The 13,378-nt window shown below is 46.1% G+C and overlaps 1 protein-coding gene across 2 annotated transcripts; it reads left to right on the forward strand.

Annotated features, from left to right (window-relative positions):
- Positions 1 to 4,997: 4,997 nt before the first annotated feature.
- RIIAD1 (regulatory subunit of type II PKA R-subunit domain containing 1) lies at positions 4,998 to 12,428 on the forward strand. 2 transcript variants are annotated; one of them, XM_012767612.2, is made up of 5 exons: positions 4,998 to 5,105; positions 5,586 to 5,662; positions 10,477 to 10,523; positions 11,648 to 11,775; positions 12,321 to 12,428. In XM_012767612.2, exons 1-4 carry the CDS (start codon positions 5,025 to 5,027, stop codon positions 11,716 to 11,718), a joined length of 276 nt encoding a protein of 91 aa, XP_012623066.1. In that variant the 5' UTR covers positions 4,998 to 5,024; the 3' UTR covers positions 11,719 to 11,775; positions 12,321 to 12,428. The 2 variants fall into 2 exon arrangements, with proteins under 2 accessions (XP_012623066.1, XP_075856245.1); XM_076000130.1 differs by lacking the exons at positions 10,477 to 10,523; positions 11,648 to 11,775; positions 12,321 to 12,428 and adding an exon at positions 8,115 to 10,470.
- The last annotated feature ends 950 nt before the right edge of the window (positions 12,429 to 13,378 follow it).

Genomic DNA, 13,378 nt, shown 5'->3' on the forward strand with positions numbered 1-13,378 from the left:
GAGCTGTCCCCGGTGCTGGAAGAGAAGACTCAGGAGATGGGGGTGGGGGGAAGAGGGGAACCCGACATCTGGGGAGCCCGAAAGTGGGGAGTCAAGGAAAGAAATCTGGGGAAAGAAAATGGGATAGCACAGTTGGACAGGTTGAAGGGGGAGGAGGGAAGTGAAGATGGGGAGTGAAGCAGATCGCAGAGTCTGGGGTTGTGGGGGGGGGCGGGGGAGGGGGGGGCAGAACAAACCCCGGAGGAAAATGGAAAAGGAGGTGGGGAAAGGGAAGGCAGAGTGAGATGAGTGCAAAAAGAGAACTGTATATTTTCCAGAAAAGGAACCAAGAAAAACTACAGCTTTCTGGCATTTGCAGACGCGCCCTTCTGTCCCTCTGGGGGGTCTGTGTGTATAAGAGCGTGGGCAGGGAGGTGGCAGAGGCGGCAGCAGCGGGAGCTCTCACTCACAAGCTCCTTGAAGACCAGGACACCGTTTAATTCAGTTTTTTACAGTTCACAGTGTCTAGCACTGTGTTTTGCTCACGAGTGGCAGGTGCTTAGGACACTTCATGCACAGAATCTCTGACAAGAGTAGATTACTGATTCCTTCAGTAAGAAGAGCCACAGCTGTCATGCTGTGATGGGGACCTAGAAACCCAATCACTCCTTCCTTGGCTTTCCCCTTCATTCGGGTTCCTTGAATGGGACTCTCTAATTGAGTCCGGTAGCAAAGAGGAGTGCGGAAAGCACATCTGGGGCCATTACTCCCCTAAACAACTACACTTCTCTGGACCCCTCCACGCACTGGGCCCACTCAGAGCACCCCTCAAGGCAGGCAGTGTCTGCAGACATCGCACCTCCTCGGAGGTGGCAGCCCTTGCTTTCCACAGGGGCTCATGTCCTCCCTGCCATTCCCTTCTTCAACCCAGGGTGGGGCTGCCGTCTTCACAGTGGCACTGGGGTCTCTGAAACATGTCCCAACAGAAACCCGGAGGTCTCAATTCCTAAACTATCACAGCAGGCAGGCTCCTTTTCTGGAAGCGAAATAATAGTAACAGTCAATGCTCTCCTCGAGTGGCTCTTAAAGTGTCCTAGGCATTGTTCCAATTGCCTTATATTTACTAACTCCATAAACCCTCACCATCCCCCTACAATGTAGATTCTATCATTATCTCCAAATAGAGATGAGAAAACCAAGAAAAGGAACCTCTTCTGTCTTCACTTAAGCCCTGGGAAAGAGTCCTTTTTTCTACTGCTTGATTCTCTGTTGATCACCTTCCTTCCTTAGTCTGGGTTTCTGTGGCCTGGAGCCACACCATGGCAGGCACATGAGTTTGAATGAAGTGTGTGTGTGTAGACTTGATTATACTTCATCAGGTGGATGCCCAGGTCCTCCCAGTAGGGCACCCCTCTCAGTAGGGGGTGGCGGTAGGGGGAGGTACTCAGTGGGTGCTTAGAAGATATGATGACAGTGCCAGAGAATTAAGAAGGGCAAATACACTCTGAAAGTAACTTTCCACTCACAAACCCCACCCCCACTGCTCCTTTTCTTGGCTTCTAATCTGATCTTGGTATTTGTGGAGATGCTAAACAGATCACGCCCTCTGAGGATGGAGAAGGGGAAGACCCCACGGCCTGGTTGATCTCATTACTCTGTGTCTTCTCAGCAGATCTGCCGCCCTGCTGCTCATTCCAGCTTGGGGCTAATCATATTAATTGAAATATTAAACATTCACAAAAATGAATTACAATGAACTCCCCTCACTCCTCCTCCCATCAGTAACTGGGGAGACAGCTGCAGGCAGCAAAATGCCTCCAATCTGTTGCTTAGTTTGTAGTCCCCAGATTGAAGGTGTCAGTCTGAGAGAGAGGCAGGGTCTAGGGGAGAAGAGGTGGGACCTCTCATTAGACCCTCCATGCTGAGTGACTGTAGGCACAGCTCAGATATTCTTTCAGGCCATGGGGGATGGGAGCCCTGTGAGGTAAGGACTAGGGGAAAAAAACCCTATGACTCAGATGTCCATTCTGGGGAGTTTCTCTCAAGGAGGGAATGACGCTTCTAAGCCCTAATTCCTCCAAGATATTTTCTCTGCCCACCATCCTCAAACTCACCCTCTTTCTCATTCCTCTGCAGTCAAAGCTACATTGCCCTACATAAAAAGATTATTTAATTTATAAATGGAGAGCTCTGATCCTGGTTTTAGATTCTTAGGAAATGAGAAATGCTGGATAATTGAGATACTTTTCAGAAAGGGCACAATGTGGTGGCTTGTGTGAGCAGAGTGGTTGGACATCAAATTCCTACTGCCTTGCTGATTGAATACAGAGTAAAGACATCTGCAGCAGAATTTATGAGAATTGATTATATAACCTTCCTGCCCTTAGGTGGCTTCCACCTCAAGTGGGGAGGTAAGACAGGCCAACACAATATGCAATAGTGAGTACTGAGATGCTGTTAAGAACATCGAAACAGCCTCTCTCATGCATGGGTATGTGGGCCATAGGATGTGATCAGTCAAGAAGGGCTTGATTATTTCCAAAGCATAAGATCATAGACTAGCACGAGAAGGACATCAATTATTTTATGCCGGGAGGTGGGGGGATGAAGAGCATTATACATGCATGCGTGTGTGTGTGTGTGTGTGTGTATGTGTGTGTGTGTGTGTGTGGGTTTGCTGGTCCAGACTCCAGCACTATCTTATAGAACAAAAGCCACATATATAAATTTAAAATTTCTAGTAGACATAATAAAAAAATAAAAAGAAACAAGTGAAATTACTTTTTTTTTTTTTGAGACGGAGTCTCACTTTTGTTGCCCAGGCTAGAGTGCTGTGGTGTCAGCTTAGCTCACAGCAACCTCAAACTCCTAGGCTCAAGCGATCCTCCTGCCTCAGCCTCCCAAGTAGCTGGAACTACAGGCATGCACCACCATGCCGGGCTAAACAGATCACGCCCTCTGAGGATGGAGAAGGGGAAGACCCCACGGCCTGGTTGATGTCATTACTCTGTGTCTTCTCAGCAGATCTGCTGCCCTGCTGCTCATTAATTGGCCAACTAAACAGATATATATATCTGTTTAGTTGGCCAATTAATTTGTTTCTATTTATAGTAGAGACCGGGTCTCGCTCTTGCTCAGGCTGGTTTTGAACTCCTGACCTTGAGCAATCACCCACCTCGGCCTCCCAGAGTGCTAGGATTACAGGCGTGAACCACCGCGCCCGGCTGAAATTACTTTTAATAATACATTTTATTTAGCCTGATATATCCACGATATTATTTGAACATGTAATCCATATAAAGATTTTTCTTTTTTTGAGACAGAGTCTTACTCTGTTGCCCAGGCAAGTGCTGTGGCATCAGCCTAGCTCACAGCAACCTCAAATTCCCAGGCTCAAGCGATCCTTCTGCCTCAGCCTCCTGAGTAGCTGGGACTATAGATGTGCACCACCATGCCCAGCTAATTTTTTTGTATTTTTAGTAGAGACGGGGTCTTGCTCTTGCTCAGGCTGGTCTCGAACTCCTGAGCTCAAACAATCCACCCACTTCGGCCTCCCAGAGTGCTAGGATTACAGGTATCAGCCACCATGCCTAGCCTCATATAAAGATTATTAATGAAATATTTTATGCTACTTTTTTCATATGAAGTCTTCAAAATCCAGTGTATATTTCCCATTTCCAGCACATAAACACTTAAAGCCACATTTCAAGTGTTCAAGAGTCACAGGTGGCTCATGGTGACCATATCTGCTGGTGCAGCTATAGAGGTTCCACTACTAGCTTCTCTGGGGGCTGTGGGGGTGGGAAGAAACAGGTCTTGGCCAACAGGAAATATCACCTCTGGTTAACCTCTGCTCCTGCCAGAAAAAAACCACTTCTGACAGATGGCAGCTTATCTCCCTCTTACTCTATTAACTCTGTCCTAAAAACCAAACAACCCAGATGATCACTAAGTGGGATGGGAAGAGGCTTTCAGCCCACTACCTAATTAACCACTTGTGGTTTTCCCTGGCTTGGGAACTGCCAACATTTTCACTTCTTTTCCTCAGTCTTTGTTGGGAAGGATAGAGGCAGTCCACTGAGAGACCTCTCCAAGGCCATAGCCTAATGCTGAGCTTGTTTCTCCTGCTATTTCCTTGCTCCTTGGGGCAGTTGTTCACAAACCTGAAAAGACAGGCTCTGTTTTGGGTTCTCCTCTTCTGCTTCTCAGAAGGCCTCTGCTGGGCACGGTCCCTATAGGGGTAGAATCTTGACATCTGTGTATGGACAGACAGGCTTCTGCCCTTACCCAGCAGCTATTTTCAGCTCTCTGGCTTTATGTTTAATTTTCCCTTCTTAATTAAATACCAGAAGAACAAATCTTGAAGACCAATTCCCTTTCTCCTTTCCTATTTAATTGAGAGTGGGAGAAAATAATTTAGAATTTATAAGGAGCCCAGGGTGAAGACAAAATTAATCTACACAAGAAAGTCAGTCCAAGAGGGGAAATTCTGGCAGGATGTCCCCTAGGTCCTTTCCAGCATCTTTAGTCTGAGATGGTTCCTTCCTTTGCAAAACTCAGTTTACTCTGAGTGTTCTGGGGTGCTTTCAGTTTTTTTTTAAGAATCCAAGACTTCAGTGTCAAGTGTCTACAGGACAAGTGGAAAGATTGGCTTCTGGGCCAGTAGAAAGGGAGGAAGCCTGGATTCTCCTTCCCCAGCACTAGGCTTCCTCTAACTTTGCCCAAGTGAGAGAGTCAGGAACTAGACTCTGGGAGACCCTGCCTTAGGAACCTCTTTTCCTGTTTTGTTCTAGACCTAAGAAAAAAACTATTTGGGGTTGAGTGGAGTGAAGAGCTAAGACTCATTCCATATACAATTACGCCCAGAAATTAGTCCCCAAATTCGGAAAACGAGATCCTTATTCAGAGATCCTCCGGAGTCCACCCCTTGCTGAAGAGGGCCGGACTTGGGGCGGGGCGGAGCGGGACCCCGGACTTGGGGCGGGGCGGAGCCGGGGGCGGGGCCTCCCTAGCCCGTGGACCGTCGCCTTGACGACCTCAGCAAGATGGCGACGTGGAAGGGCAGGCTGCAGCCAAACCCCGGGGCGCTGAATCCCGAGCAACGGGAGCAGCTTCGAAACTTCAAGGTGGGTGCGCCCGCCTCTATCAAAGTGCAGCCCACTCTCTCGGGACAGGGGCCCCAGACAGGAAGGAGGTACGCAGAGAGATGGGGAGCGGAAGCCTGTTCCTAGTTAAAGGGGAGACCCCCAGTGAACCTCCGGGCTTCTGGGCCTAAACAGGGCCCGACGGGCATTAGAAAGTGCAGGCAGGACTGAAGCCAGGATCCGGCCAGAGAAATGGGCCGAAATTTCTGCCAGAGACATCAAGATACAGACGCGAATTTACCGACGGTCGGAATCCGACTTCAGTTAAGACCCCTAGGCCTGAGCAGGAGAAGGCGAAGAGATGTTGAATCTATAAGAAGATAGAGGGCTTAAATTTTCAAGCATTCTGGGAAAAGACCTTGGTTAAATGCTCACGTTGTCCCCCCCAGCCCTTCACACCTCCACAGTTGAAGCCTGAATCGATCTCCTCATGGAACGTGACCCTTTGCTTTCGTTCCCCAGGTTCAGACTCGGATTGCTAACGAAAAGTATCTAAGGACCCACAAAGAAGTAGAGTTGCTCATAGGTGGTTTTTTCAGGTAGGTGGTTTAACAGACTTGCCTTGGGCAACTAGTGGAAAATTTTGCCAAACCTTGTTGGGGAATACAAGTATCTCCTTTTTTATTTAAACACCCCCTATTGCTTTTCACTTACTGAAAGTTAGAAAACATCCTGAGATTGATTTTTTCCTAACTCTGGGATTTGCGGCCAAGGTTTTCTTCAGTTATCTCTAAATTCTTAAAAATATTAATATTCATTCACTTTAACTCTGGGGATAAATAAAAACCATACAACACTTAGAAGAAGGAGTTTGGCATTGAGAAACCCAACAGGCAGGCTTTGGGTGTAGAACACTATTCGTAGTCAGAGGAGCTTAACAATATCACAAGTAGAACTTAAAAAAAAAAAATTCAGATGTCTGGCCCTTCCCTACAGGAGAACAGTGTGTAGAAAAACCCAATGGTGGGAAGCCACTCTTTTCTTTGGGGAAAAAACATTTTCCAGGAACATGTTATTTCCTTCTCCCATACCACTACCTTTCAGCCTTGCATTTGCATGAATGGAAAAATCTAATGGGATGAAAGGCAAAGAACTGAGGCAAAAATAAAAAAAAAAAATACATCACGGAGCAGCAATGGATGAAAACAAAAGAGCTATCCTAAATACTGTTTGGTTATAGACAAGTAGGCAAGGTTTAAATAACACTAATGGCTTCCATTTCTAGGCATTCTGTCATTTCCCTACATTGTTGGTTATCACTCAGTATTGTCATTGCATTGTCAATCTATTTCTGTTACTGGCCCAAAGCTCCAAGCTGGTGGAGCCATTTTTGTGTCCCCAGTGTGTCTGTGTAGTGTGTGCCATCTTAGCACACTTTTGCTGATCCTCCCGGCAACTTTAAAAAAGATAGCTTGTTGGCCGGGCGCAGTGGTTCACGCCTGTAATCCTGGCACTCTGGGAGGCTGAGGTGGACGGATTGCTCAAGGTCAGGAGTTCAAAACCAGCCTGAGCAAGAGCGAGACCCCGTCTCTACTATAAATAGAAAGAAATTAATTGGCCAACTAATACTTATAGAAAACAATTAGCCGGGCATGGTGGCACATGCCTGTAGTCCCAGCTACTTGGGAGGGAGGCTGAGGCAGTAGGATTTCTTGAGCCCAGGAGATTGAGGTTGCTGTGAGCTAGGCTGATGCCATGGCACTCACGCTAGCCTGGGCAACAAAGCAAGACTCTGTCTCAATTAAAAAAAAAAAAAAAGCGTGTTATTTTAATTTTACTGATGAGACAAGCTCAGAGTGGTGAAGTACCTTCCTCAAGTTGCTGATCCAGGGTTCAAACACCTGATTTTTCTACTGTATCATGCTGTAAACGCACAATCCCTAGCCCCCCAGTCTGTGGACTGTGCTTACAGCGAAAAGTGGGGCTCTCCTTTATCTTCTCAAAAGTAGACCTCTGGGGCCGGGCGCAGTGGTTCACGCCTGTAATCCTGGCACTCTGGGAGGCTGAGGTGGACGGATTGCTCAAGGTCAGGAGTTTGAAACCAGCCTGAGCAAGAGCGAGAGCCTGTCTCTACTATAAATAGAAAGAAATTAATTGGACAACTAATACATATAGAAAAAATTAGCCGGGCACAGTGGCACATGCCTGTAGTCCCAGCTACTCTGGAGGCTGAGGCAGTAGGATTGTTTGAGCTTAGGAGTTTGAGGTTGCTATGAGCTAGCTGACACCATGTCACTCACTCTAGCCTGGGCAACAAAGTGAGACTGTGTCTCAAAAAAAAAAAAAAAAAAAGCAGACCTGTGGGGGTTTCTTTTTTCAAGACTCCTTTTTTCTTGGATCTCACTATTTGTATTTTAGCCATTTCTCCTAGTGGCAGCAGACTCTCACAGGGGCAGACAGGGGAAAGAGACAAGAAAAACAGAAACTTATCCAGTTACTCTGCGAAGGCTGGGTTTATTTGGGCCACTGGTAAGGCTTGGGCAAAAGATAGTTTAGGGGTCCTCTATCAATACCAAACCTAAGGATCAAGCTATCACTTTCTGCACCTTTTTTTCTAAAGGGAAATAAAGATGACATTGTTCCTATCCTGGGGAGCTTGCAATCCAAGTTAGGAATAGTTCCTGCAAAGAGATTTCCAAGATAGATGTTAAATGCCTGAATTAAATTAACATTTGCATTGTTCACAAACAACAGGATTAGAACATTTGAGAGTGGCGAATGAAGAAGGTATTGTTTTAGTCGGTTACAGGCTGGGTGTCTAGGTCTGGCTGCCATGGGGACAGTCTCAGACACTTTCTCTTCCATTTCTTACCACGCACCTGCCAAGACTAGGTAGGCTACCAGGCTTTTCCTTTTGCTGTGCCTCAAGCTACTTGAAGTCCTCCTGGCTCCTGCTAGGCCTTTCCCTTTCCTGGGTGGAGGATGCAAGGGACTTAGTGTTTGAAGTTTGAGGGTTCACTTTTGTTTGGTGTTATTGTTATTTCCTTTGAGTGATACCAGAATGAACCAGAATCAGCTCTTCATCCATGCTGGATACTTCACACAGTCCTTCCTGCAAGAGAAGAGGAAGGGAGAAGAGATGACAAAGTCCTAAGCAGCATGCCTGTCTTTGTCTGTTCTGCAGTGCTCTGCTCTTGACTCACTTCAATCCATGAGCAGCTCTGAAGCATTCTTGTTGGGAAGTGAACGTCTCACTAGAGTTTTTTTGATCCTAATGATTTATGGCCATTTAGTTCCAGCTTTCCAGTCTATACTCAGACATACCATGTACAGAACTCTAATGTCTTGAATTTTGGACCTGAAAAATGGAAAAAGAAGGGATCTAACTTATTTTCGGTACCTGGAAACCTCAGGTTTAGGGCTGAAGATATGATAGCCATGGTGAAATTGTAGAAAGCTGTTATTAGATGTTTTTTATAGACACTCAGGCAGATGAATATTCCCAAAATACAGCACCAATCATATTATTCCTTGGCTGGAAGAACCTTCAGTGGCACCGCAACATTGCCCTTTTTTATGTTTAAACATTTTATTAAGATATATCATGCCAAACAGTGACATATTGTAAGTAAGAGGAACTTTTACAAACTGAAGCACATGTGGTGCTAGTGTCCAGATGAGGACACAGACCTCTGTCCACACCTCACGTGCCTTGTGGCTCCTTCTAGTTACTCCCCCAACAGTAGCCAGTATCCTGACTTCTACAGCACAAATTTGTTTTGCCTTTTTGTATTTTGTATGAATGGAATTCTACAAATATGTGCTTTTTTGCACCTGGCTTCTTTTGCTCTATAGCATCTTGTAGATATCCTCCATTCTCACTACTATGTAGTATTCCATTGTGTGAGTACACCATGTTTATTTATCCATTTCCATTGTCTTCAGTTGAGTGTAAATGTCTCTCCTGGCAGTTGAGGCCCTCTGTAACAGAACCTTCTATGTCTCCCACTACTCCCTGCAAGAACCCCTTACTCAGCCGGACTGAACTTCTCTGATCATTCCACCAACCCCAGAGAACCCAGGCACAGACACCTTCGAGTGATTTTTGGACTCTAGGGATACCAAGGTGTATACGACCCAGTTTCTATACTCAAGGAAGTCTCAGTCTATAGAACATGAACTGTTTCCTTTCTATTTCTGGGCCTTTGTTCTTGCTATTTCCCTGGATCTGGAATGTTCTTAGCCCTTAACCCTTGTCCTGCCTACCAAATCCCATGTACACTTCAAGGGTTCTCTCCAATGCCAAATGCTCTGTGAAGATGTTGGGGATCCCCCTCAGTAACTTCTCTCTCCCCTCTGATTTCCCGGAGCACTATTTAATCCCCCTCTTTTAGCACTTAACCAGAAGTTACTTGGCCTTCTGGACATTTGGAAACTCTGTTTCTTAACTATAAGTTCTTTGAGGTAGATCTATATTTTATCATTTTAAAAATCAATCCCTTATATGTAGTGCAATTACTTACACATAATTTACACTCAATAATTATCAAAGTGAAGGAGAAGGGGGGCAACATTCTTGATGCTTGGGAGGGAGAGGCTTCCTGGGCAGGGGAGGATGGGCTGGTAAGGCAGGCCTGGCGGGGCAGGGCAGCCCACGGCCAAGAGAACACACTGTAGAGTACTGACTTCGGAGTCACAAGACCTGGGCCCTCTTTCCTTTATTACTAGCTTTATGAACTTGGGCAAATGATTAACCTTCTGAAGGCTTTGTTTCTTTATATGTAGAATGTGGACATAATAATTGCTGTTTCACAGGGTTGTTGTAAAGTGAGATAATATTTGTGAATATACTTTATGAACCATAAAGCTATATGTGATGTAAGACATTTTCAACTCTCCAGTGGCATTGGCATTGCAGGTGTTATGGTGTCTGTGCGCTGTACTGCAGAGCCAACAACCATTGAAGTTTCAGCTTTGGTGGTTGCATTCCCCCACTTCTGGGGATCTAAACTTGCTAGAACATCGTGGGGTTGCATATCTGTCCCACCACATGTGAGCCCCTGAGGACAGGCAGCATGCTCTTCATCTTTGCCTCCCGCCCCTGGCTGGTGTCTGCTTCTGTGGAAATGGCTGTTGAATGAATGACAAGTCCCACCTGGCTGCAGCACAAATCTTTTGTGAAATGAGCAACATCTTAGGTTTGCTGCCATTTAGGATGCTTTGCTCCTTGCCTTCTGAGTGGAAGGAAAATCATGAATGAAAGGGTCTTTATCAGGAATCCTTTGGTTTATTGACTCCCAAGATGGGTGTCTCTCAGGTTAATCTGCTACATGAAAGCACAGGACCTGAGGCAGTAGCCACAGCCAGCCTTAAAGCCTGCTTCACCTCCTACCTGTCCCTTAATGTTTTCCAGAGAAATGTTATTGAAAAGACCAGACAACATCCCAGAATTTGCTGCAGGTGAGTAAGGGAGGATAGGTTTGGGGTATCTGATAAAGCCAATGGAAGGAGTGATATTGTGAATTTAGACAAGCACAGGATTCTCCCTGCAGAGTCTGGGTTACTTCTTCACCTGATGTCCCCCAGGGGAGCTTTTTTCAGGAGACTTCTTTCCTTCATTGTCATTTCCTCAAAATGAGGACAGATAAGAAATGAGGCAGAACTTCCTCATGGTGAGGATTGTTAAGAATTTTGAGATTCCCAAAGGGTCATAATGGCTTCCTTTTCCCTGGGAGTCCTGAAGCAGGGCTCACAACCCTGGCTATGCATTAGAATCACCTGGGGAGCTTTTAAAAAATACTGATGTTCAGGCCCCACCTCCAGAGATTTTTATTTAATTAGCCTGGTGTGGGGCCTAGCATCCATAGTTTTAAAGGCTCCCCAGGTGATTCTAATGGACCAGCTGCCCAAGATGGCCTAAGGTCAATGGTATTTAGAGGGAAGAGGCTGGGTTGGGTGATTTCTTGGGTCCTGTTAGCCCTGGAAGTTGGTGGCTGGTTACGTCCTCAAGCAGTTTCTAACTGAATGTAAGTATGCCTTTGCTGCCACAGCAGATGCTGCCTCTGATTCACATTATGCCTGGTGTATAAAAACCCTCATCTGTCGTCATCTTGCGAGAGCCTGGCGCTCCTCTGAGAGGGTATTCTCAGAGAAGGCGTGATATCTCGGAGACAGGAGCTGGCAAGCAGAGTTGAGACAAGAATAATACTTGGCATTTATTTGGGCCCCAGGATGGGCCGGGAGCAGAAAACCCAGAGAGTGCCTGAGCCCTCTGATGGCTCCTGTGCGTCAGCAAAGCAGAGGAACAGACCACACAGTGTGGAGGAAGAGGGAGCATCCTGGGTGAGCCCTTCCTGGGGGTGTTTGAGCTGGCAGACACAGCACTGCCCCGTGGGGGCAGTGACCTCTGGGATTTGCTGTGACATCTCATATTACTGTATTACATAGTAAAGCGGGGCCATCAGTAACAGTCCTGCTAGGCCCAAGCCATCCTAACTTTTTAGCCAGAGTAAACTGTATCCCTCCCAGAGTAAGTCTTTTCACCACTGTTGTAGATGATTTCTTCTTTTTGATTTTTATCCCAGACTACTTCACGGATCCAAGACTTCTCAACAAGATTCACATGCAGCTAATTAAAGACAAGCACATGGCTTAATTAGCAAAATCATGATGCTCAGCTGTTGGGAGAGACCAGACAGAATCCAGCCTCAGGGTGGGTGTTAACCTCACTTACAGACAGAGGCTTCTTTACTCCTGTGAAAATAAGCACTGGTTTATTGGTCCAGGGTGTGAAAGAAGTCAGGTGGAGAAACTAAGAGAAGTTTAATGCAAATGTTTAGTTTTCTTGACAGCGTTTTGACTGTGAAGAGAGGCCCAGGGTTGGTCCAGCCTGTCAGTAGCAGGAATTAAGATTAGTGAAATGGATTAAGAGAATGGAAATGGGAGTACAGTAGTTAAGGGATGAAGAACAACAGGGAAATGGGGAAGGGCCATTAGTGTCAAGAGATGCTTATGCAGGTGGTGAAAGGGAGGGGGTTCCCATTGCTTCTGGAAGGCTTAGGGAAGGCAGTTTCCGTTCTTGAATCTTGGATTGGATGCTTTCCTACTCACCTTTAAACCAGGCTGTGATATTAAGGCCATCACGTGTTTTTTAGGCAGAATGATTCCTGAAATTATTTTGAAAGCAGAGATTTTTTTTTTATGTGAGGTGGGAGAAGGCCAGAGTGCTAATTTAGTGGAACCATTTCTGTTTTGCAGGGTCATCTGGAAGCATGAGAGCCTTGTTGCCATCAATGTGGGTTTGCAAGCTGCCTTGGGCTCTGTCTGCTGTCGCAAAGGCTTTTAAAGATACTTGTTAAAAACAGACCTTCCTGCTCTCTCTGCTTTATTTCACTCAGAAGGAAGAAGACATCCTTCATGGGAAGGCTGCTCTGCCCCACTTTGACATATTATGCAGCAGGCCTATTTCTCTTTCAGTGGCAGCCGGGGTCCTCTGGCTGGGTCAGTGGGCTGCTCCCCTTCTAGCCACTCACTCCCAGAGCCAAGACTGGTGGAAAAAATGGGTGGTGACCCTGAGAGGACCATAGCTGATCGTGGTGGCACAGAAACAAGTGAGTCCACGCTTCAGCTGTGGTTTGCTTTTCTTTCTTCCCTCCTGGGTTACTGTACAGAGTATAAGGTGATGATTAACTTTTATTTCCATAGAAGCAATAGTAAGAGGAATTGGGATGGAAGGACATCAAGAGAATATGAGATTAGGCATAGAAAACCCATTCAAGGTCATGAATATTGTGAAATATGAACCTAACAGGTGACTGGAGAGGTTGTGAGCCTTATTCTTGAGGAGTTTTAGAAACAGGCTGCCCATCTATTTGATTTTCAGGTAAGAGGCAGGGGAGTGGACCAGCTAGCTTCTTGAAGCCCTTTCCAGGCCTGGGAGGCTTAGGGGTCTCTTGTGTTTATGTCCTACCTCTCTGGTCACCACAATCCATGGCTCCACTGTAGAAAGAACCTCTCACCTGCGTGTCACTTGTCAATATCACCATGGCAACATAAGCCCAGACCAAAGCAGGGGTTGTATTATTTTTATTTCGCTTGCCTCTGCCTGCCTTGTTCCCAGCTGGCATCACCTGTAGTAGTAGAAAGGGCAGCAAAACAGGGCATTTAAAGAACTATTAAAACTACACATAATAAGCTATGGAATAGGAACCTGAGGAGTTATTTTGGGTGCTTTCAGAATCACACTTCAGCAGCTATGGCACTGACAATGAGATATCCTTCTTTAGAAAATCCAAATGAAGCCTTCAGCAAAAAAC

This window comes from Microcebus murinus, chromosome 2 (assembly GCF_040939455.1).
Source record: "Microcebus murinus isolate Inina chromosome 2, M.murinus_Inina_mat1.0, whole genome shotgun sequence".
NCBI classification, from domain to species: Eukaryota; Metazoa; Chordata; class Mammalia; order Primates; family Cheirogaleidae; genus Microcebus; species Microcebus murinus.